This window comes from Mesoplodon bidens (genome assembly GCF_964165515.1).
Source record: "Mesoplodon bidens genome assembly, chromosome: 14".
NCBI classification, from domain to species: domain Eukaryota; kingdom Metazoa; phylum Chordata; class Mammalia; order Artiodactyla; family Ziphiidae; genus Mesoplodon; species Mesoplodon bidens.
The window spans coordinates 30,489,012-30,514,301 of record NC_138170.1 but is presented as its reverse complement, the minus strand read 5'-3'; the positions used below and the strand labels follow the sequence as shown (position 1 = coordinate 30,514,301).

Below are 25,290 nucleotides of genomic sequence, written 5' to 3'. Positions count from 1 at the left end.
ACCACCTCCCACCAAACGTTCAAGCACTGTGTGCGTACCCTACTATAGGCAGGAGACCTTGCAAAGAGGATGCTATTTTCAAATGAATATCTATTTTGCCTGAGAACTGCTGGCTGTACACTAACTTCCTGATAACATCAACTCATTTCCCTGTAAAGTAAAAATCAGTAATTTTTGATTTGGGGAGGAATTAGTTATTAAGACTACTGTAATAAAAACATGCTTTAAAAATATATAGATGGGGGGTGGGATAGGGAGGGTGGGAGGGAGATGCAAGAGGGAGGGGATATGGGAATATGTGTATAAGTATAGCTGATTCACTTTGTTATACAGCAGTAACTAAAACAACATTGTAAAGAAATTATACTCCAATAAAGATGTTAAAAAAAAAAAAAAACAGCTTTGGGTTTTTGAGCGTAGAAAATAAATAAATAAATAAATAAATAAATAAATAAATGTAAATAACACCTATATATATATATATATAGGTATATATGTGTGTGTGTGTGTACATATATGTGTGTGTGTGTGTGTGTGTGTGTGTGTGTATATGTATATATATATGGTCTTAGGGCAATTCAGTGTTTTATGGCATGGTCAAATGATTTTAATCCAACAAAGAAGAAAAAGGATGCTCCACAAATGTCCAAAAGATGCAAATGATATCAAAGTACCACTGTTAATCTCTTTGGGAAGAATATTTATTACAGATTGTTCTAATCATGATAAGAAATATCCTGTGCGTTTTTTTTTTTTTATATCTTCAGGTTTCCATTGACTGAAGATCACTTTATTTTTAGCTTGATACTTTGAAAAAACCAGTTTTTACTCAAACTATTACTTTTAGTCAAATATTACTTTTCTTCTCTCTAAATAAACACCATGGTCATGCTTTAAGATACCTATATTAGTACCTTTACCTGTGTCTCCATCTATCTATACTGGTCCAGCCCACAATGATTGTTATTACCCCCAATTTCCTTCATTAAATGTTGATGCTTTCCCCACCCCTCGCCTTTGTAGATTAGGTACATTACTATTTTGAAGAGAGCTGATGTCAAACTCTTCTCTTTTCCCCATCCTCTCTTTCTTACCTTGTGGGTTTTTGGTTATCAGTACAGGAATAGGGTCAAACTCATCTTCTGCCACCTTGTCCGTGCCCTCAGGGACATCAAAACCTGAGATGAGATTACTATCTTCTGCAGCTTAATACAGAATGCAAGTACACAAGCAGAAACAACAGAGGTAGAGATTAGCAAATGAGAGAATACATAAGAGGCACACAGTTCCCAACTGTACAATCACTGTTGTTTTTAAAGATGAAAATGCTTATTTTCCTGAGTTGAAATAAAAGTAGTAAAGCTGGAAAACTTGGGGAAATAGAAAAAAATGCTTCAGAGCTGGCCGTGTTAAGACTTTCATAAATGAGAAGGGAGAAGGGTTACAGGAAGAATTCTCCCTACCTTTATAAGGCCATTAAATGTAGTTATTGTGAGATAGCTCTTCACCGTCAGTAATTCACAAAGGCATGGGATTTAGTCATTTATCTTCTTTATTGAGCAAACAGAGGCTGGACTAACAATATTCAGAAACACTCAAAAACCAAGGGCAGCGTGGAGATAATCAGTCACCCTTTAAGAAGTAACCATTGTATACAAGGCAAACAGAATACTTCTGAAAGAACTCACTGCCCTGTGATTGGGAAAAAAGACATTCAAACACTGATGCCTCAGTAATGTTGGGGCAGAAGATCACATGCACTGAGATTTCAAGGTGAAGTTTACTAGAAGTTCTCCATTCTACAAGCAAGTGTTAGCTGAGCACCTATTTTGCAAGTGATGCTCCTCTGTAATTACGCATTGCTGCTGACACACTCCTGTCAGACATAATTGGCTAGATAGGTAACTTCTCTATAGAAACATAGTCTATAAAAACATAGTGATTTTAATGCTATTAAGGGTAAAAACAAAAACTCAGCTATGATCATTGCAAACCAAAGGCTAATTATTTTTTCGTCATCTCAGGGAGGCTTTCTTCCCAAATTTCCTTCAGAAAGAACTTACAAGCTGTTCCTTTAATATGTATTTGCTCCTTCCAGAAAACCACGTTAGTTATCTAAGCCCAGAAAGTTTAGTGAATGCCTGCGTACGGTAAGCCAGGCACAGTGCCTGTCACTCTCACGAACTACTCAATGAATAGAACTCAATTCAAGCTACCTCCGTCCCTCAGAATTTCAAACCAGTATTAACCCAAGACTAAGAAATGGAAACAGTAGATTAGAAGGAGAAACCCGGTAATTAATCATGACTCAAAGGTTAACTAAAATTCAAAACTTTTACGAGTTCAATCTTTGAGCACTGACTTTTGAAGAATGATGCTTTTTTTCTTTATTGTAGTAATCACTATCAAAAAACTTTAAATCTGATTTAATGACACAGTTTTAAGTTCTAAGGCCAACAAGTATCTGATTATAGTCAGTTAGTGGACAGTCAACTCAACCCTGAGCTGACTGCAAAGGTATGTAGCTCTGTCTTTAATAGAAAGCATGGAATATCTGCATTCCAGGTGACTGCCAGAAAGCAACATCTCCACAGTCTGTTGTCCCAGCCTTATTAAATAGTCTTACTGAGAGGAACTTTAACACAGGGGCTAAGAGTACAAACTCAAGTTTTCCACTTAAGGAGGTGGTTAAAAAACTTCACTAGCAAAGACTTTTGTCAAGGAAAATTCTCAGGAGTTGCTCAGTTCTTCTCCTCTAAGGATACATGTGGGCCCAAGAAGAGGAAAGCATTTACCTTTATGGGCCGGAGCAGAGATCGCTATGGGGGCAAATTCTTCCAGAAGGTCAGTAGTAGGGTTAGAAAGCAGAGAGCAATCAATCAGGGAATCTTCCCCGGTGAGAGAATCTGAGTCCAGATTAACAGCATCCCAGGTCAGTGATGGCATTAAATGGCACACACAACAATATCACGAGGTTAGGTCTTAGCCTTTAAGTTATTGCATTTATTGGGTTGGCCCGAAAGTTTCGTCCGGGTTTTCCGTAAGCGCGTACAAAAACCCAAATGAACTTTCGGGCCAACCCAATATATTATACATACAAGCCAAGGCGGGAGAAAGAAAACCAAAAGAAACCCGTTAAGCACCCTGTATTTTCATCTAGAGAAACATGTATTTCTAAACTCCTCTTAACAGATATGTATATAAATATGGAAGAATTTTTTTGCTCAGAGGTTGCTGGTTAAGCAAGTAAATGGTTTGGATATCAATAAAACTTTGGCAACTCAGTTCTCAGCAAATGCCATTTGGGAAAAAGGACTTTGCAACTAAAGAGTTTCACTTAAACTCTCCCTAAAGTTTATTCACTGAAAAAAGTTGCTATAAGATGAGGTATCCAAGCTGACAAGAAGGGGGTTGTCCCTGGCTTATTATTAGCAGAATATGGCATGATTTGGCAGTACTTTTTTAGAACTCAACCCAATCCCCATTCAAAATTGAATGATCTTGTCTCTTATTAGTATTCTTTAAATCTGAACTGCTCCTTGGAACACGTGATTTTGCTTTTAGTTAAGGAACAGAAGGAAGATTAAATTCAGAGTTCAACTATTTCAACACATAAATTGTTTTCTGGGAGAGTTTTCTAGGAGAAAACAGCCAAGTAAGCACAAGGAAAAAGAACCATATTGTCTTCTGTGTCATTTTTTTTTTTTTAACCTGGATGAGTTTATTCTCATATTTCCTAGACTTCTAATTGTTTCTGTTCCAAGTGAGCAAAGTGGACACTTTTATCAAGGTAATTATGGACTCAATAAAAATGAAGGTTATCAAATCTGTATTTAACGAATTGTAGTTAAGGAATGGATCCAGGGAAGATCTCAACTTTGCCTACAATTTAATAGCAAATCACCTAGATGTGATTAAAGCTCTGTGCTGGGAATAGAAGGTTAACATACATAACACGAGCCCCCATGGACATCACTGACATTGTTAGATCCGAAAGACTGCTCAGTACCCAGGAGGAGTTAAGGGCATCCTTACAACTCAGCAGAGTTCTTTAATTAAGGAAGTAGAGGGAACCCGCCACCAGTGACAAAAATCTTCAATAAAGACAGACTGAAACCAAAGAAAGCCCAGGGATCACTCTACAAAGAACATGGCTCCAAAAAGGCACTCTACTCTTCAGTGAGGAAACACAGCGCTCAACATCTAAAGCTGGGGCTGTAATCATGCAGAGCATCCATTCCAGGAGGAACTAACCAGGCTGTGAAATAAGCCCAGGACCATCTGCCGCAGGTGGAAAGCCTGACTCAGAGGGCTCCCCGAACTGACCAGTTCCTGCAGCCCCAGAGACTCCTGACTGACCTGTGCGGTTTGAGGTCACAGATTCCGTCTGAGATGGGAGGCGCTGGGCCGCCGGGGGCTCCAGTCCTGGTATCAGACTCTCAACAGCAACATCAGCTTTTTCTTTTGTAACAGAGCATTAAGAGAGGAGAGGAAAGGGTAAGGGAAAGGTAATCAGAAGGTTCCTTGGATGATTCTGTGAAGGCTTTCTTCGGCATGTCTCTAAAATGCCCATCTCAGGTAAGATGGAAAGCACAGCAAGTTGCTTTCTTTCTGCTGCTTTGAGTGTCTGGGCTTCACTGACAGAGCAGGCACGTTCAAGGTTAACCACGGTGGCTAGTCTCGGTGATTCTCAGTTTTTACAGATAAATGCTGAATGCGAGCTATTCAAGGAGACCTCTTACGTGTCAGAAGACAGGCTCAAAGGCACCTTAATGTCTTCTGGTAATTGTGCTTTTCTTACGGGATAAACTTGGGGCCAAACATGTTCTGTGCCTTGCAAAGGCCACTAGTCCACCTCAAATCCCATGCCATGCTGTAGCTGGAGGTATTCTTTACCATGTGACATGCCCCAGCTGGAGGAACATCTTTCTGAAGGGTCATGGCATTTCTGAGTTCTAGGACTTTGTGCTCCTGTAGTTCAGGGGCCCCGGATGTTTTATAGGTCTTGCCTGCCTTGCGGCTGGAGCACAAGAAAATGTAAAAGCAAGCAGATCAGACCCCTGCCCTGGATTCTACTCATAGGGCCTCAACATGGGGCAAATGTTTTCTCAGTTACTGACACTTGGCACATACGGAGGCCTTCTAAAGAAGAATCTGCTAAAGGTGAAGTCCACCCGGAAACCAACTTTTTTCATGAAGCTTTTGTAACGAAATGTGAATTTTTCCACATTCCCCCTGGTTCACAAGAAATTCACTCTAGAAATCTCAGTGTTTCAAGAATAAATAATGGTGCTGTGCTGCCGAAAGGCAGAGATAACACTTCGTTTGGGGCCATAACAAGGGAGATTAAACAGCCCTGGCTTCTGGGTTAGCACAAGGCATCACTCCAACACCAGGAGGCTTCATGGCATTTCCGCTCCTCAGCAGGGCTACTCAGTAGGGATCTGTTAACCAGTTAGTTGCCATTTTTGAAACAGACACACATATCATGCATGACTGAAGAAACAGAGATGATGACTTTACCAATTACAGCATCAGAAGTGCTACCAAAAGGATCTGTCATAGGCAAGAGGTCAGGGAGCAGAAGAGAAGTGTCAGGAGATTTGAGTCCCTCGATTAGTTTTTCTAGGTTGGGCAGAGAAGTAAAGAGAAAGCAAAAATGCAATGAGATATTCAAGTAAGCCGATCATTTACCATTTTCTACACAAACACATTTTAGGGGTCAAAATTTTACATAGATTCAGCATAAAAACAAATACTGCTAGTATCTTGTTAAAAATAGGCTCTCAAAGTTTAAAAATGATTATTTCCCCAAATGAAGTAGTCACTTTGTAAGGCATTCAAGATGCTGCCCTGAGTTTGTTTTTAAATTTGTGGTATAATTTACACTGAATAAAAGCCACCAATTTTAAGTGTACAATTTGATGTCTTTTGACAAATGTACACATAAGCACCACGGAAATAATGAGGTAGAACATTTCCATCACCCCAAAAAGGACCCTTGTGCCCCTCTCTAGTCAATGCCTTCCTCTTACCCCTAGACGCTGGCAGCAAATGATTTGCTTTCTGTCCTTACAGCTGTGCTTTTTCTACCATTTCCTACATAGTATGTAGTCTTTGCTGATGTCCTTCACTTAGCATAACGTTCCTGAGATTCCTCCATGCTATGGCATACATCAATAGTTTGTTTTACTGCTGAGTAGTGTTTCACTGTATGAATGGACCACATTTTGTTGACTCATTCATCAGCTGACGGATATTTGGTTATTTCCAGCTTTTAGCTATTAAAAATAAAGCTGCCATAAACATATGCATATAAGTCTTTGCGTATTCATATCTCTTCCTGGGCTTAGTTTTGAATCTCTCTCTCTCTCTCTTTTTTTTTGTCTTACATTTAGAAATGGTTTATGACTCACCAAGAGAAGCAATGAAACCACACCTAAGTTAACTTTAACAATCTGCCAACCGAGAGCTTGTGACACCCCTGGTATACTCTTATTATTAAACTGTCAAATCTCACAAAATTCACTTAAGCCTGCAGATGGATTACTTTTGATGTCTTGTGGCTAAAAAAACAAAAGGACATGAGAAGCCACCAGATTTGTCACACCTGATAACTTAATGTGTGATAACATGGACACATTAAGGATCCTTCCAAGACAACTCTTTAGCCTGATCCATCAACAACTCTCTACCTGTAACCTGTTAAAAGTAGAGCATTAAAATAAAGTTCCTCAAGCAGTTAAAAAAAAAAGCAGAGCATTAACTTGACACAAAATAATGAATCATAGACTCTTACAGAAAGAAGGGAATTAAGAGCTCATACTTCCTTTTACTTACAAAGAGACTGAGACCACATAAATTCTATAATTTTCCCAGTTAAAGGTCTGTCAACAATGTTTTTTCTACCACAAAAATAAACCGCCTTTAAGATAAATCTAGAATTAAAATGTCCGAGAAAAAGAAATGCAAAGTTCAAGTATGTGTGTATAATATTTTAATGAATCTGTATTCTTCTAGGCTATCAGGAATCAAGATAAGCAAAGATGAAATTGATATTCACTGAGGGATAGAAACCAAATTTTAGGTGATCTGTAATCTAGGTGATCTGTAACTACACAGATGAAACAAAATAATGGATTTTAGCGTCTTGGCAAGATAATTTGCTTTGGTACAATTAACATACTGCAGAAAAAGCCGTTTTTATACGTGAAACCAATTTACCATCTTTGAAATGTATAACATGCGGCTATCTTTGAATTAAATACCAATATGCTACATATCTCATTTATAACTAATTTATATTGAAGGAAGGAAGGAAGGAAGAAAGCAGCCTCTCATCAGCAGGGAAAAAAAACCAGGGTTCTAACCAAGTATACAAGTGTAATAACATCAGCACTAGTCTTGAACTGTACATGACATTATAAGAAAAGATGTTTAAAATATCTTAGACAATTTTCAGCATACGGGCAAAAGTAAGATGGTTTTCCCCAAAAGTCTGATTTTTCATTATTCTGAACACTAGCTTTTGTTTTATTCCCCCCGCCCCGAAAGGTTCTCTCACTTAAAAAAAGAAAAAGTAATGATCTTCTATCACTTTCAGCACTCAGATATTTGCAATCTTGTGAAGCACTGGATAAAAAGTACAGGCCCCAACATTACTTGTTTTTCATACAGCAGTTTGTCTTGGCCTCTCCCGCGACTGGGTGTGACCCTGGGGCAGTTCCTGAAACAGATCTCCTTATCTGTACAATACAGACACCTCCCCCTAACCTTTTTGTATTAGTCACTCAAACATCATCTCTAAGCCTTTCTCCACCCTCCCTGCCACATTAGGAACTTCCTGGAACACTCTGCTTTCCCTTCTCCTGCAGCCCTGAAGGCAGGGAAGGTGTCTTCTTAATTTCTGTGTCCCCAGTTCCCGGTTCCTTCTCAACCTCTGTCAAATCTCTGCCTTTTGGCTTCACTGGGGAGAGGTGGGGAGAACAGGGGATCAATGGCAAAAAAGCAGGTCCTTCAACAAGAATCTAATTTTTTTAAATTAGCCATTAGCAAAAAGCATGAGGGTAAAAGGGTACGTGTCTGCATGCGTGCGTACCTGTGTTGTATCATAACATGGAATGGGGTGGGGATGGGGTAAACTGCCACATTCTTTTCTGACCAAACCTCGAAGTAACAGGCTGTTCACACCGATAATCTGGATGGTCACTGCTGTTTAGGAATATTTAAATCTTAGAACTGTGGGAGGGAGGAGCAGGGGTCAGAGTAACATGAGGCAGAAAAACAGGAGTGAGAGTCCAGGGCTGCTGCATAAGTCACGTTGGCAGCCTGTGCAAAAATGGTTTCTTTTACTCCCGGGACTCTTGCGGCTGTCGGTTACTCAGTACTGACCCCCAGTAGTGCTATTATAACAATGGTTGTCACTTGCATTTGTAGAGTTCAATGTCAAACATTTTCATTCATTATTCACAAAAAAACCTGGGTTTGGTAATACTGATACAGTTGAGAGTGGACATCAGAAAACGTGAGAATGCGTGACTTGCCCAAAGTCACAGATGGGACATGGCAGAGCCTGCACTTGACTTCAACGTTTCCTCCACATGCTGCCTACAGGGTCTGCTTAGCTCCATAACCAGAGGAGAAAGTGTTTTCACACAGACATGGTCCCATGCACAATGGTCAAGTTATAAAAGATATATGAACACTGGAAGGAACTTTAGATCTTATCCAATTAGCCTTCTCATTTGCAGATGAGGAAACAGCTCCAGAGAGGTGAAGTAACTTGCCTAAGATCTTACAGCAAGTAAGCCATAGAGCTAGCTAGGACTAGGACCCAGAGCTTTATGTATAGAGATTCAACCTCCTGGTTTAACTAAGGCTTTGATTGCTTTAAAGTGTACAGACTCTTAGAAGATACATTTTAAGCTATTACTGGTCACTTTTGGTCACTGTAAATGGAGAATGTGAGGACAGACTGTAATGGGAGGGAAAGATTGTAATGGGAGGTACAGGAGGCTGACAGTCTCTAAATCACAGCCTGGAGGCCTCCCAGGTGCATCAAGGTCTGGCTTTGATATCCTTCCTTTTATGAATTCTGGCCTCTCTCTCACATTTTTATAAAAACCCTCTGAGGCCATGTATCATGATGCCGGGGTGGGAAAGAGCAGAGAAGAGATGGTGAATTTAGGAAACTATGCAGGAAGTGTTCTTTACGGTCCAAAACCTTGATCAAGTTCTACACGTATGACGAGACTTGTTGCTATCTAATGAACAAAGACTTTTTAAATTTTACTTGAATCATGGGAGATGGCTTCTCTGGATGCAAAAACAAAACATATCTTCTAGGACAGTTCATACCTGAAATGTACAGAGACACACTAATTCTCAATTATACAGAATGACAGATGAACAAAAACCAGAAATAATTCATAAATTGTATTTTGAAATGACTTAATCCTCCTGAGAAACATTTAATCTTTTATTGTGATGCTATACATTTTCATTTGGGGTCTGCAAAATCCTCCCAAATGAATAAGCAACATGAAAGAGTCAAAGGGCCTGAGTTTAAGTTAGTTAAGTTACCTAACTTTTCTAAGCATCAGTTTCTCACCTGTAAACAGAGGATGCAAACTACTTTAAGGGGCTTTTAGGATTAAATGGGCATATTTATCAGAATTAATGTGTGTACATGTGTGTATAAATTGAAGTACTTAGCCCATAAAAGAGGATTAACATCTCCTTTAAGTAAGAGGACTAGATAGGTCAGCCGGCCACAGATGCTTGAGACTACAGTAGGGAAGGCAGGTGAAGTTCTAGATTTTACTCAAATGCCTTGGTATGAGAACAGAATAAGCAAAATTCCTTGAATAAAGTGAAGTGGGAGGTGGAGGCAGCATGGTCTAGCAGAGGAAGAAAAGGTACTGAGAGCCAGGGGACCTGGGTTCTGCGCTAAGTCTATGTCGCACTTTGGGCAAATCACTGTTTCTCTCTGGATCTAAGTTTTCTTACTGATAAAATGAAGATAAATGTAAAGGTGCTGTCCATCTCTAAAAGTTCAATAATCCAGTGTGATGGGAAAAACTGGAAGTACGAACTGGCCGCTTAGAAGATGGACTGCTTAGTGATGACACTGGAACTCTGAACTGGTACTAATGGCAGGGGAGAACACCTGGAGGGCTCCTCAGTGACATGGGCAGGAGCTAAAATGAGTGGCCTCAAGGTGACAGGTTTTGGGAAATGCAGAGAGCTGTTCAACGTGCAAGCTCAGCCCAGACATGAGTGGCCAGGGGAACAGGGTGACGAGGTGGGGGAATATCGAAGCTTCCTCCTCATTTGAGAAAAGAACAAACCGCAAATGTTTTCTACTTTAGTGTAAAAATAATACATGTCTATTGTATAAAATCTGGGAAATACAGATAAACTAAAGGATAAAAGTAGGAAGAGCTTCAAGATGGCGGAAGAGTAAGATGCAGAGATCACCTTCCTCCCCGCAAATACATCAGAAATACATCTACACATGGAACCACTCCTACAGAACACCTACTGAATGCTGGCAGAAGACCTCAGACCTCCCAAAAGGCAAGAAACTCCCCACGTACCTGGCTAGGGCAAAAGAAAAAAGAATAAACAGAGACAAAGGAATAGGGACAGACCTGCTCCTCTGGGAGGGAGGTGTGAAGGAGGAAAGGTTTCCACACACTAGGAAGGCCCTTCGCGGGCGGACACTGCGGGTGGTGGAGGAGAGCGCAGCCATGGGGGTGCAGAAGGCAAAGCGGAGAGATTCCCGCACAGAGGATCGGTGCCGACCGGCACTCACCAGCCCGAGAGGCTTGTCTGCTCACCCGCCGGGGCAGTGGGTGGGCGGGAGCTGAGGCTCGGGCTTCAGAGCTTAGATCGCAGGGAGAGGACTGGGGTTGGCTGTGTGAACACAGCCTGAAGGGGGCTAGTGCACCACGGCTAGCCGGGGGGGAGTCCGGGAAAAAGTCTGGAGCTGCCGAAGAGGCAAGAGACTTTTTCTTGCCTCTGTGTCTCCTGGTGCGCGAGGAGAGGGGATTAAGAGCGCTGCTTAAAGGAGCTCCAGAGACGGGCGCGAGCCGCAGCTAACAGCGCAAACCCCAGAGACGGGCATGGGACGCTAAAGGCTGCTGCTGCCGCCACCAAGAAGCCTGTGTGCGAGCACAGGTCACTCTCCACACCTCCCCTCCCGGGAGACTGTGCAGCCCGCCACTGCCAGGGTCCCAGGATCCAGGGACAACTTCTCCAGGAGAACACACGGTGCGCCTCAGGCTGGTGCAACGTCCCGCCAGCCTCTGCCTCCGCAGGCTCGCCCCACATCCGTACCCCTCCCTCTCCCCGGCCTGAGTGAGCCAGAGCCCCCAATCAGCTGCTTCCTTAACCCCGTCCTGTCTGAGCGAAGAACAGACGCCCTCCGGCGACCTACACGCAGAGGTGGGTCCAAATCCAAAGCTGAACCCCAGGAGCTGTGCGAACAAAGAAGAGAAAGGGAAATCTCTCCCAGCAGCCTCAGGAGCAGTGGATTAAATCTCCACAGTCAACGTGATGTACCCTGCATCTGTGGAATACCTGAATAGACAACGAATCATCCCAAATTGAGGAGGTGGACTTTGGGAGCAAAGATATATACATTTTTTCCCCCTTTTCTCTTTTTGGGAGTGTCTATGTGTATGCTTCTGTGTGTGATTTTGTCTGTATAGCTTTGCTTTTACCATTTGTCCTAGGGTTCTGTCTGTCCATTTTTTGTTTTCACTGTTTAAAATTTTTTTCTTAATAATTATTTTTTATTTTAATAACTTAATTTGATATTATTTTATCTCTTTCTTTCTTTCTTTCTATTTTTTTTACCCTTTTATTCTGAGCCGTGTGGATGAAAGGCTCTTGTTGCTCCAGCCAGGCATCAGGGCTGTGCCACTGAGGTGGGAGAGCCAAGTTCAGGACACTGGTCCACAAGATACCTCCCAGCTCCATGTATTTTTTTTTTTTCTTTTGCGGTACGCGGGCCTCTCACTGTTGTGGCCTCTCCCGTTGCGGAGCACAGGCTCCGGACGCGCAGGCTCAGCGGCCATGGCTCACGGGCCCAGGCGCTCCGCGGCATGTGGGATCTTCCCGGACCGGGGCACGAACCCGTGTCCCCTGCATCGGCAGGCGGACTCTCAACCACTGAGCCACCAGGGAAGGAAGCCCCCAGCTCCATGTAATATCAAATGGCAAAAATCTCCCAGAGATCTCCATCTCAACGCCAAGACCCAGCTCCACTCACCAACCAGCAAGTTACAGTGCTGGACACCCTATGCCAAACAACTAGCAAGACAGGAACACAACCCCATCCATTAGCAGAGAGGCTACCTAAAATAATAATAAGGCCACAGACACCCCAAAACACACCACCAGACGTGGACCTGCCCACCAGAAAGACAAGATCCAGCCTCATCCACCAGGACGCAGGCACTAGGCCCCTCCACCAGGAAGCCTACACAACCCACTGAACCAACTTTAGCCACTGGGGACAGACACCAAAAACAACAGGAACTACAAACCTGCAGCCTGTGAAAAGGAGACCCCAAACACAGTAAGTTAAGCAAAATGAGAAGACAGAAAAACACACAGCAGGTGAAGGAGTAAGGCAAAAACCCACCAGACCTAACAAATGAAGAGGAAATAGGCAGTCTACCTGAAAAAGAATTCAGCATAATGATAGTAAAGATGATCCAAAATCTTGGAAACAGAAGAGAGAAAATACAAGAAACATTTAACAAGGAGCTAGAAGAACTAAAGAGCAAACAAACAGTGATGAACAACACAATAAAGGAAATTAAAAATTCTCTAGAAGGGATCAATAGCAGAATAACTGAGGCAGAAGAACGGATAAGTGACCTGGAAGATAAAATAGTGGAAATAACTACTGCAGAGCAGAATAAAGAAAAAAGAATGAAAAGAATTGAGGACAGTCTCAGAGACCTCTGGGACAACATTAAACGCAACAACCTTCGAATTATAGGGGTTCCAGAAGAAGAAGAGAAAAAGAAAGGGACTGAGAAAATATTTGAAGAGATTATAGTTGAAAACTTCCCTAATATGGGAAAGGAAATAGTTAATCAAGTCCAGGAAGCACAGAGCGTCTCATACAGGATAAATCCAAGGAGGAACACACCAAGACACATATTAATCAAACTATCAAAAATTAAATACAAAGAACAAATATTAAAAGCAGCAAAGGAAAAACAACAAATAACACACAATGGAACCCCCATAAGGTTAACAGCTGATCTTTCAGCAGAAACTCTGCAAGCCAGAAGGGAGTGGCAGGACATATTTAAAGTGATGAAAGGGAAAAACCTACAACCAAGATGACTCTACCCAGCAAGGATCTCATTCAGATTTGATGGAGAAATTAAAACCTTTACAGACAAGCAAAAGCTAAGAGAATTCAGCACCACCAAAACAGCTTTACAACAAATGCTAAAGGAACTTCTCTAGGCAGGAAACACAAGAGAACGAAAAGACCTACAATAACAAACCCAAAACAATTAAGAAAATGGTAAAAGGAACATACATATTGATAATTACCTTAAATGTAAATGGATTAAATGCTCCAACCAAAAGACATACACTGGCTGAATGGATACAAAAATAAGACCCGTATATATGCTGTTTACAAGAGACCCACGTCAGACCTAGGGACACATACAGACTGAAAGTGAGGGGACGGTAAAAGATATTCCATGCAAATGGAAATCAAAGGAAAGCTGGAGTAGCAATTCTCATATCAGACAAAATAGACTTTAAAATAAAGACTATTACAAGAGACAAAGAAGGACACTACATAATGATCAAGGGATCAATCCAAGAAGATATAACAATTGTAAATGTTTATGCACCCAGCATAGGAGCACCTCAATACATAAGGCAAATACTAACAGCCATAAAAGGGGAAATCCACAGTAACACAATCATAGTAGGGGACTTTAACACCCCACTTTCACCAATGGACAGATCATCCAAAATGAAAATAAATAAGGAAACACAAGCTTTAAATGATACATTAAACAAGATGGACTTAATTGATATTTACAGGACATTCCATCCAAAAAGAACAGAATACACATTCTTTTCAAGCGCTCATGGAAAATTCTCCAGGATAGATCATATCTTGGGTCACAAACCAAGCCTTGGTAAATTTAAGAAAACTGAAATCATATCAAGTATCTTTTCCGACCACAATGCTATGAAACTAAATATCAATTACAGGAAAAAATCTGTAAAAAATACAAACACATGGAGGTTAAACAATACACTATTTAATAACCAAGAGATCACTTAAGAAATCAAAGAGGAAATCAAAAAATACCTAGAAACAAATGACAATGAAAACACGATGACCCAAAACCTACTGGATGCAGCAAAAGCAGTACTAAGAGGGAAGTTTATAGCAATACAATCCTACCTTAAGAAACAAGGAACATCTCAAATAAACAACCTAACCTTACACCTAAAGCAATTAGAGAAAGAAGAAGAAAAAAAACCCAAAGTTAGCAGAAGGAAAGAAATCATAAAGATCAGATCAGAAATAAATGAAAAAGAAATGAAGGAAATGATAGCAAAGATCAATAAAACTAAAAGGTGGTTCTTTGAGAAAATAAACGATAACCCATTAGCCAGACTCATCAAGAAAAAATGGGAGAAGACTCAAATCAATAGAATTAGAAATGAAAAAAGAGAAGTAACAACTGACACTGCAGAAATACAAAGGATCATGAGAGATTACTACAAGCAACTCTATGCCAATAAAATGGACAACCTGGAAGAAATGGACAAATTCTTAGGAAAGCACAACCTTCTGAGACCGAACCAGGAAGAAACAGAAAATATGAACAGACCAATCATAGGCACTGAAATTGAAACTGTGATTAAAAATCTTTCAACAAACAAAAGCCCAGGACCACATGGCTTCACAGGCGAATTCTATCGAACATTAGGGAGGAGCTAACACCTATCCTTCTCAAACTATTCCAAAACATAGCAGAGGGAGGAACACTCCCAAACTCATTCTACGAGGCCACCATCACCCTGATACCAAAACCAGACAAAGTTGTCACAAAGAAAGAAAACTACAGGCCAATATCACTGATGAACATAGATGCAAAAATACTCAACAAAATACTAGCAAACAGAATCCAACAGCACATTAAAAGGATCATACACCATGATCAGGTGGGGTTTATCCCAGCAATGCAAGGACACTTCAATATATGCAAATCACTCAATGTGATACACCATATTAACAAATTGAAGGAGAAAAACCATATGATCATCTCAGTAGATGCAGAGAAAGCTTTCGACAAAATTCAACACCCATTTATGATAAAAACCCTCCAGAACGTAGGCATAGAGGGAAACTTCCTCAACATAATAAAGGTCACATATGACAAACCCACAGCCAACACTGTCCTCAATGGTGAAAAACTGAAACCATTTCCACTAAGATCAGGAACAAGACAAGGTTGCCCACTCTCACCACTATTAGTCAACATAGTTTTGGAAGTTTTAGCCACAGCAATCAGATAAGAAAAAGAAATAAAAGGAATCCAAATCGGAAAAGAAGAAGTAAAGCTGTCACTGTTTGCAGATGACAGGATACTATACATAGAGAATCCTAAAGATGCTACCAGAAAACTACTAGAGCTAATCAATGAATTTGGTAAAGTAGCAGGATACAAAATTAATGCACAGAAATCTCTAGCATTCCTAAACGCTATTGATGAAAAATCTGAAAGTGAAATTAAGAAAACCCTCCCATTTACCACTGCAACAAAAAGAATAAAATATCTAGGAATATACCTACCTAAGGAGACAAAAGACTATATGCAGAAAATTATAAGACACTGATGAAAGAAATTAAAGATGATACAAATAGATGGAGAGATATACCATGTTCTTGGATTGGAAGAATCAACATTGTGAAAATGACTCTATTACCCAAAGCAATCTACTGATTCAATGCAATCCCTATCAAACTACCACTGGCATTTTTCACAGAACTAGAACAAAAAATTTCACAATTTGTATGGAAACACAAAAGACCCCGAATAGCCAAAGCAATCTTGAGAATGAAAAACGGAGCTGGAGGAATCAGGCTCCCTGACTTCAGACTATACTACAAAGCTACAGTAATTAAGACTGTATGGTACGGGCACAAAAACAGAAATATAGATAAATGGAACAGGAGAGAAAGCCCAGATATAAACCCACACACATATGGTCACCTTATCTTTGATAAAGGAGGCAGGAATGTACAGTGGAGAAAGGACAGCCTCTTCAATAAGTGGTGCTGGGAAAACTGGACAGGTACATGTAAAAGTATGAAATTAGAACACTCCCTAACACCATACAGAAAAATAAACTCAAAATGGATTAAAGACCTAAATGTAAGGCCAGACACTATCAAACTCTTAGAGGAAAACATAGGCAGAACACTCTATGACATAAATCAGTGCAAGACCCTTTTTGACCCACCTCCTAGAGAAATGGAAATAAAAACAAAAATAAACAAATGGGACCCAATGAAACTTCAAAGCTTTTTCTCAGCAAAGGAAACCATAAAGAAGATGAAAAGACAACCCTCAGAATGGGAGAAAATATTTGCAAGTGAAGCAACTGACAAAGGATTCATCTCCAAAATTTACAAGCAGCTCATGCAGCTCAATAACAAAAAAACAAACAACCCAATACAAAAATGGGCAGAAGACCTAAACAGACATTTCTCCAAAGAAGACACACAGATGGCCAACAAACACATGAAAGAATGCTCAACATCATTCATCATTAGAGAAATGCAAATCAAAATGAGGTATCATCTCACACTGGTCAGAATGGCCATCATCAAAAAATCTACAAACAATAAATGCTGGAGAAGGTGTGGAGAAAAGGGAACCCTCTTGCACTGTTGGTGGGAATGTAAACTGATACAGCCACTATGGAGAACAGTATGGAGGTTCCTTAAAAAACTAAAAATAGAACTACCATACGACCCAGCAATCCCACTACTGGGCATATACCCTGAGAAAACCATAATTCAAAAAGAGACATGTACCAAAATTTTCACTGCAGCTCTATTTACAATAGCCAGGACATGGAAGCAACCTAAGTGTCCATCAACAGGTGAATGGATAAAGAAGATGTGGGCACATATATACAATGGAATATTACTCAGCTATAAAAAGGAATGAAATTGAGTTATCTGTAGTGAGGTGGATGGACCTAGAGATTGTCATACAGAGTGAAGTAAGTCAGAAAGAGAAAAACAAATACTGTATGCTAATACATATATATGGAATCTAAAAAAAAGAAAAAAAATGGTCAGAAGAACCTAGGGGCAAGACGGGAATAAAGATGCAGACCTACTAGAGAATGGACTTGAGGATACGGGGAGGGGAAAGGGTAAGCTGGGACAAAGTGAGAGAGTGGCATGGACACATATACACTACCAAACATAAAATAGATAGCTAGTGGGAAGCAGCCGCATAGCACAGGGAGATCAGCTCGGTGCTTTGTGACCACCTACAGGGGTGGGATAGGGAGTGTGAGAGGGAGGGAGATGCAAGATGGAAGAAATATGTGGACATATGTACATGTATAACTGATTCACTTTGTTATAAAGCAGAAACTAACACACCATTGTAAAGCAATTATACTGCAATAAAGATGTTAAAAAATTATACTCCAATAAAGATGTTAAAAAAAATTTTTTTTAAAGGATAAAAATAAAACTACCCATAATTTCCCTTGTAGAGATAGCCACTATTGAGTTTTTAACGAATGCTCTTCCAACCTTTTCCTATAAACTCTGAACGTTCAATAAATATTTAAGCATACTCATGTGCTCTTCAGACAATGTATTAGAAAAGAATTGCTAAGTCAATAAGTAAGTAAAATCTTAAATGCCACGCTGTCCTCCCTGAAAGGTGTACTAACTGCTACTCCCACTAGCAGGATCTGAGTGTGTCCATTTTCTGACACCTTCACCAAGCCTGAGGTGTTAGCTTTTTTTCATGTTTACCAATCTGACAGCAGAAGCTGCAGCACCTCACTGCTTTATAATTGGTACTTCTTGGATTCATCATGATGGTAAACTTTTAGAAAAATATTATTTACTGATAATTTATCTTTTGTCTTTTGTGAATTGTCTGCTCATATTTTTCTGTGGGTGTGATTTTCTTTTCACATTCCCAGTACTATAATCAGTTCTTTCTCAAGTCTCTAGGGTTCCCAAATAAAAATGAGTCAGGTTAAGAGCTTGGAAAAGCGCTGAAATCATGGTTAAAAGACTGAGAAGGTGGACCCCTGAAGAAAAATGGATGCAGAATTAGTTAGCCTGGACCATGGAAACCGAGAGTGCTTTTAAAGGAGAGGATTGTTAGTACTTTGAAATGAAGGGGGGAATGAAAGGGTCTTCTCTTCTGAGCACCTCCCTTCTCCTTAAACATAAGTCAAATGGCGTGAGGGGTTAGGGGAGGTGAGGAGGGGGCAGCTGCTAGAGTTGGAAACAGGGATTAATCCATTTCAGATTCTCATACCGCTCCTCTCAAGACTTAGTAACTGAAAATATAAATCACAAAAAAGGGTACAAATCCTTCATAAACCAGTCTAAGGTCAGACAGTCAGAACCACTTCCTGGCAGGAGACCAGGATATACTGCAAGTTGTGAGCTTTTTCTCTTTTAAAATATCAAAGATGAGGGTAGATATCTATTTATACAGGCTAGTAGGACTAAGGGCTTGCCCAAGGCCCATTGCAACCCTAGTTAGGACTACGGCTATGAGAACTAAAGCAGACTGAACTTACAGACATGGAAGAGCCAGACGCAAGCCCCATCGAAAAAGATGATTTGGCTGCTACAGCTTTGTGGTTTTGGAAATTTACGTCTTGTCTGACTTGGGGTGTAAGCCCTGATGTCTTGTAACGAGAGATGCTGTTTTTAGAATTTTGTCGCTCTAGCTCCTATCACTGAGAAACCAGACACTAAACCATCTGTGACATCTGCAAGCTGGAATCAAAAGTCAACCACCATGACCCATTCCGAGTCCATTTTAGAGAACAGAATCTGTGGGAAGAAAAACTTTCCAGAGTAAAGACACAACTCTGATCAACCTTGGACTTTTAAAATATCACAAGACAGCAATTGGAAGTGAGGGAGATGCCAAGCAAATAGCTCTGAGAGGAATGCCTATCTTGACAACAAAGCACTGAGAAAACACAGCTTCTCTTGCTTACTTTTCAAGAGAAGACGGAGTGCCATAAGCCAAGAAGTACTTTTTTTAAAACAGTTGTTAATTCTAGGAGGTGGCACTTACGGGGCAACTAATGCATTCTTGCTCAGTCTTGTGGAACACTGATGTTGAAAGGTCAGTATTAAGGGGTTGCTATAAACATCTCCTCAAACTCTGAGCACTGCTGGCGGGAATGTAAAAACGTGTAGTCACTGTGGAAAACAGTATGGCAGTTCCTCAAAAATTTAAAAATAGAGTTACCACCGGTTCTAGTAATTCTATTTCTGGGTATGTACCTCAAAGAGTCTTGAGTTTTGACGAGATATTTGCACACTCACGTTCAAAGAAGCATTATTCACAGTAGCCAAAAGATAGAAGCAACCCATGTGTCAACTGACAGATGGATTTTACACAACAGAATATTATTCAGTTTTAAAAATAAATTCTGACATATGCTACAACATGTATGAACCATGAGGACATTATGTTAAGTGAAAAGAGCCAGTCACAAAAGAACAAATATTGTGTAATTCCACTTATATGAGGCACCTACAGTAGTCAAATTCATAGGGACAGAAAGTAGAATGGTGGTTGCCAGGGGTTGGGGGGAGAGAGGAACGGAGAGGTATTACTTAACAGGCAGAGTTTCGATCTTGCAAAATGAAAAGAAGTTCTGTGGATGGATGGTGGTGATGGCTGTAAACAATATAAATGTACTTGATGCCACTGAACTGTCCACTTTAAAATGGGAAATTTTGTGTTACACATACTTTATCACAATTTTTAAAAATGATTAAATCTTTCCACCAGTGTTCAGAGAACATTCCTCAATCTTCTCTACCATTTTTTTAAACCTTTGATACCACCTATAGCTCATCTGTTCCCTAATACAAATAAAAGGCAAAATAAATGAACACACAGCATATGAGCATCAGTGAAATACTTGGAGGCTCACTAGAGCTAGGCTTCATGTGGCAGTTTATGAGCACACAAATGCTCGGCTGTGATTTTTTTATGCCAGATTTTCTAAGAAAATTTGTTTTACAATGCTTTGGAAAATAAAAATACTCCTTAAAAAAGAAAGAAAAACACCTCCAACTATCCAGTGTCCCTTCACTTAGAGTTTAACAATTGCTAATATCAAGGAGTTCTACTTTGATGGCTCTTAGTTGTGCAAAGGTCATAGGTCATAAGAGCAAGTTTCATTTCTGTAAGACAAAAATACCATTGCTAAGACTTTTTGATAACTAGGACTGCGCCCCTGGGAATAAGGGCCTGGAACCAAAGCTGTTATAGCACTTCCTATCTTTATACTAATTCAGAGTTCCCAAAGCAATTTCAAATACATGATTTCATCTGAGCCACACGAGCCAGTCCGCAGGAGGTTCTACTATGGTCAATGCTGAGGAGGAGGAGAACACAGGGTTTGAGTGATTTGACCAAAATCACTTAGCTACTAAGTGGCTAGAACCAGGCTCTTACAAGTTCAAATCCATTCTTGTATCTCCCTAACCCTTAAATCTAGCTCTCTAGTCAAAGGCTTTATTGAGCTGGGATCTGTCCCCAAACGACCCCTCGCTGTGTGGGTGCTGTGAGCCACCAAGAGGAAGGAGCCCAGTCACAGCAGCACTAAGGCCTCACTTCCTTACTCACGAAGAGAGAGATTACTGGACATACCCACCGGTCAGTATTATTTCTGGCTCAAAGGAAATCATATGTGAAAACATTTAAAAAGCATAAAATAAAATGCTAAGTCACAAAAGGCATAGTTGTCAGGAGACTAAGGTTCCATGATTCTCACCATCAGGAAGGCTGAGTGTGGGAGGGAAGCATGTATGCAAACCCAATCAACCAACCAACCAACCAACCGACACACCTGACCGGTGTCCACCACCGGTGGAGGGAGTGACAAACTGCTTGCTTTGATGGGCAGGAGACAAACCTGCAGTCTGCCAAGGTACCAGAGACCGTAAACTCTCGGCCCTTTCCTCACTCGGGCATTCCAAGGTGCTGAGGAAGGATACAGGGATAAAGGAGCTATATAACTGAATGTGCTACAGGCTGGGCATATAATAGTAAATAAAGTAATCAAAGACACAGTGGTCACATGCCACACGTAGCCCAAATTCTGGAGAGCATGATGAAAGGAGGAGCTGAACGATCTGCTGAGCTTAGCGACTACTTTCATCCCAGGGTTTGGCAGCTTCCCGACATGTGGGCTGTGCCTCTGTTTATGCCCCCTCAAGAGTGGAAAGGAGGCCTGGCTAGGGGTTGGCGGACTCAGAGACGGAAGCCTATGGAGATAGTAGTCTGGTGTTTGGTAGCTGGGGACGGAAATGGAGGGTAATGGGGCTGCCAAAAGCCTTTCGGCCTCAGGTTTCATTTACTTTATTCATCTAATCTGCAAATACTCATTGAGTGCCAGCTACACCCGGCAGTGTTCTCAGCATTAACGGTACACTGGTAAATAAGACAGACATGTTCCCTCCCTCAGGACACTGACATTCTGGTGGAGAAAAAGGAATGAACAAGTAGAAACAGACCATGTCATGATAAATGCTATGAAGAAAAAAGCCAGGGAGTGTGAGTGACAGTGCCTGTGGGACCACGTCGGGCCTCTCCGAGAAGAGAACAATTAAGCAGAGACCCAAATGTCGAATGACAAGAAGGAAAAGCTTTCCAGGCAGAGTACCAGAAAGTGCAAAGGCCCTGATGTGGGAATAAGCTTAGCTTAGCTGATTGGAGGAAAGACTGAAGGGAAGAATGCTATGAGCTCAGGTTAGAAGGGTAGCCAAGGGCCAGACTAGTTAGGGTCTTGTAGGTATGGTAGGAAGCCTGGATTTTTTGCTCAGTGATTTGAGAAGTCACTGGATTGCAAAGGAGTGACATGTCTTGATTTATGCTTTCATCCTCTGGCTTGTGCCAAGAGGTCACCCTTCCAGTTCTGCAGTCCATGGGCTATCTGGGTAAGAGCAAGGCATGGACCCAAAGGGGTACCAAAGGGAGAATGCCTCAATAATCCCTTTTTCCTTGTCTGATTTTATGACTGCCACAAAAGGGAGGAAAAAGAAGCCAGTGGGCCCCAGCTCGAGTTTACAGTCCATCCTTTCTAGCCTTCTGCTTGAAACTGGCCTGTCTTGGCCCTGCCGGGCATACCTGATGAATGCAACAGAGAAAAGGACCTCTATTTGATTCTTTCTTCTCTTTTCTTTAACTACCCTATCCTGAATCATTCCCTAGTGACTTTAGATATTTCTGACCTACCTCCAGGTCCAGCAAGCTATAAAGTTACACAATACTACCCAATCAGGGCAAATTTCTTCTTCCTCTTAGAAGGGTCAACAAACTACTTAAAGAAATAAAAACCATCTTGGTAACCTAGCTGTGGTCTGTCTTAGTAAGTAGAGGATATGCACATCACAATCACTTCCAATCTTGAGGCAATCAATCAAATAAATCCCTCTGACATTTTGGGAGAGAAGAAAAACCAAGCAGATTCTTTTCGTTTAAGACTACTAGTTTAAGAAATCGACAGGGGTAAGAATGGGAGAAAAGAAAAAACTATCAGCAGCAAAATGACTGTCAGCTGTTTCTAAGGAGCTGGATCTATTTGCTTTTGCAAAGAGACTGAAAAAGAAGAGAAAGGGCGGCTTCTGTTCCTCACATCCTGCTCCCCGTCCCCCAAAAGGATGGGGAGGGGAGCGCGAAATCTTTGGCATTCACGAGCTCCAAGTGGAAAGCATCCAATGATATTGTTTCAAAAGCAATATCAATCAGACCACACTAACCGTTTCTTACTTTTTTAGACTGCTTACTTAAAAATCGGTACAGAGCAGACAGTAGGGGAGATGAGAACTACTTATTTCGATGATGAAGAGTGAAGCCCAGATAGTGGAAGGTAGTGGAACCTACGTCTCCTGACTCACATTTCCTATCAAATTTTATTATGTATTTTTATCTTTTAAAAATAAAAGCACATTATAGCAAAATAGGAACAGGAAGTCACTCATAATCCAATCATTATACTACACCATTAGCATTTTGTTCCTTCTGTCATCGGCTTATAGGTTTCCCCCCACATTGTTACAATCACACTGAACTAATGCTCTTTGCGATACACAGGCCCTTTATATTACCATTAACACAGGGATATGAAACTTAAGACTGATATGATGTGGAATACAACTTGGTATAATCTGAGCTGAATTTATTAACTTTGCTAAGGACTAGTGACGCCACAAGAGAATTTTGCCCCTCTTATTGAGACAGTAAAAATATACAACAGCACCTATTAATAGGTCTTGGAATTCAGGTCCTCTTCATGGAGTGTTTACAACAGAACTCTCAAGAAGCCCTGGGATGCAACTTAACTTCAGATCAGTTTTATTTACCTACCTGGTGCATCAGGTACTTGAAGAGGAATGAAAGGATCAGATACACTTAGAAGAGGAAGGCTAGAATCCACAGTCTGCCCACCCTTCCTTTTTTCAGCTGGAATTGGTTGGAGGGGAAGGAAGGGTCAAGAAGAGAGAGAAAAAAAGAGAAAAGCAGAAAACATCAAGTAAATCCAGATGTATTTACCATCTATTAACCCAACTCAAATTACAGAGTAAGTCTAAATTTAGAGGCAGAATAAAGAAGAATGAGTGGATATAATTCAATGTAATAGCAAAGTATGTCTGAGATGTACAATCTGGTCCTTGCAACGTAGTCTGAGATGCAATTAATGGTAAAAGTAGGATAGTTGTACATCTGAAATTCCACGTCTTCCTTGGATACTGCAGTCTACAGTGATCTCTTTCAGAATGCCTATTGCAATTACTACTATCGTTATCACACATTTTGGTAGGTAAACAAACTCTGTCTATTTTGTAACTTAGAATATGTGTATAGGTACTTCCTATGTGCCCATTTCCCTCTTGAGGTCCTTTAGGGACTGAGTCCTATTCTATCACCAAAATGTCTAATGTAGTGCTAGGTAGACAGAAAGAGACAGAAACAGATTTCTTGCCTATTGGAAGGTTAGATAAACCCTAACTTCTGGACTACATCTACCATACTACTGGCATTCATCCTATATTTGGCAAACTTATAGATTTACAGAAATCTATACACCCTATGGAATATCAGAGCCTGAAGGGATCTCAGCATTTTCTACCATAATTTTCTTATTTTCCAGAAAAGAAAATGAAGCCCAGAAGTTAAGAGACTAGACAGAGGTCCACCAGCAGACCCAGGATCAAAACACAGGTCTCCTGGCTCCTACTTTACCATTCTTTACCTTGCATTTTAATAACGAGTTAGTTCCTGAATTAAAATCTAATTTAGCCTTTTATAAAGTGGATTAAAAAAAACTTTTAGTTTTCAAGTAATTGTAGAATCATAGGAAGTTGCAGTACATAGAACCCTGTGAACCCTTCAACCAGCTTCCCCCAGTGGTAAGTTCTTATACAACTACAGTTCAATATCACTGACACCAGGGCAATTCTGTTAACTAAACTCTATTCAGTTTTCACATGTACTCACATTTCTGTGTGTGTGTGTGTTTGTGTGTTTATAGTTCCTTGCCATTTGATAGTACATATAAATTAGCCTAAGCACCACAACAATGATACACAACTATTCCATCAAACAAAAGAACTTCCTTGTACTCCTTTATAGTCACACCCACTCCTTGCTCCTGTCCCAGTCTCTATAATTTTGTCATTTTAAGAATATCATTCAAGTGGGCTTTTAACTAAGCTTCTTTAAAGGTCTGTGGAGGAAGAGAAGGGTTAAAATCACTGCTCTTGTCTCTGAAATATTTTAAAATGAGATACAATAAAATATAATAAAAGAAAAAGAACAAATTATGAAATTGAATGTATAGTATAATTCATGTTTGAAAAAAGTATGTACAAAGAAATAAAACTATGGACATATATTGTTAAATGTTACCAACGCTTTCCTCTTGGAATGGGGTCATGAGTTTTTCAATCTTGCTTCCTTGGGGTTTTAGCAAATGAAT

General features: G+C 40.5%; 1 protein-coding gene across 15 annotated transcripts in view; it reads right to left on the bottom strand.

The window, feature by feature from the left end:
* Positions 1 to 25,290, bottom strand: part of AAK1 (AP2 associated kinase 1) — a 169,252-nt gene that overhangs the window by 14,997 nt on the left and 128,965 nt on the right. For 5 of the 15 annotated variants that reach the window (XM_081254484.1, XM_081254493.1, XM_081254491.1 and 2 more), the window contains 4 exons: positions 23,679 to 23,774; positions 5,524 to 5,625; positions 4,360 to 4,461; positions 1,095 to 1,205 (listed from right to left, as the gene is read on the bottom strand). The exons of 4 other annotated variants lie outside the window; for them this stretch is intronic. In XM_081254484.1, coding sequence (XP_081110610.1) covers positions 1,095 to 1,205; positions 4,360 to 4,461; positions 5,524 to 5,625; positions 23,679 to 23,774 — 411 coding nt within the window. The remainder of the gene's footprint in view (positions 1 to 1,094; positions 1,206 to 4,359; positions 4,462 to 5,523; positions 5,626 to 23,678; positions 23,775 to 25,290) is intronic. 6 more of the 15 variants (XM_081254494.1, XM_081254492.1, XM_081254495.1 and 3 more) reach the window with 6 other exon arrangements.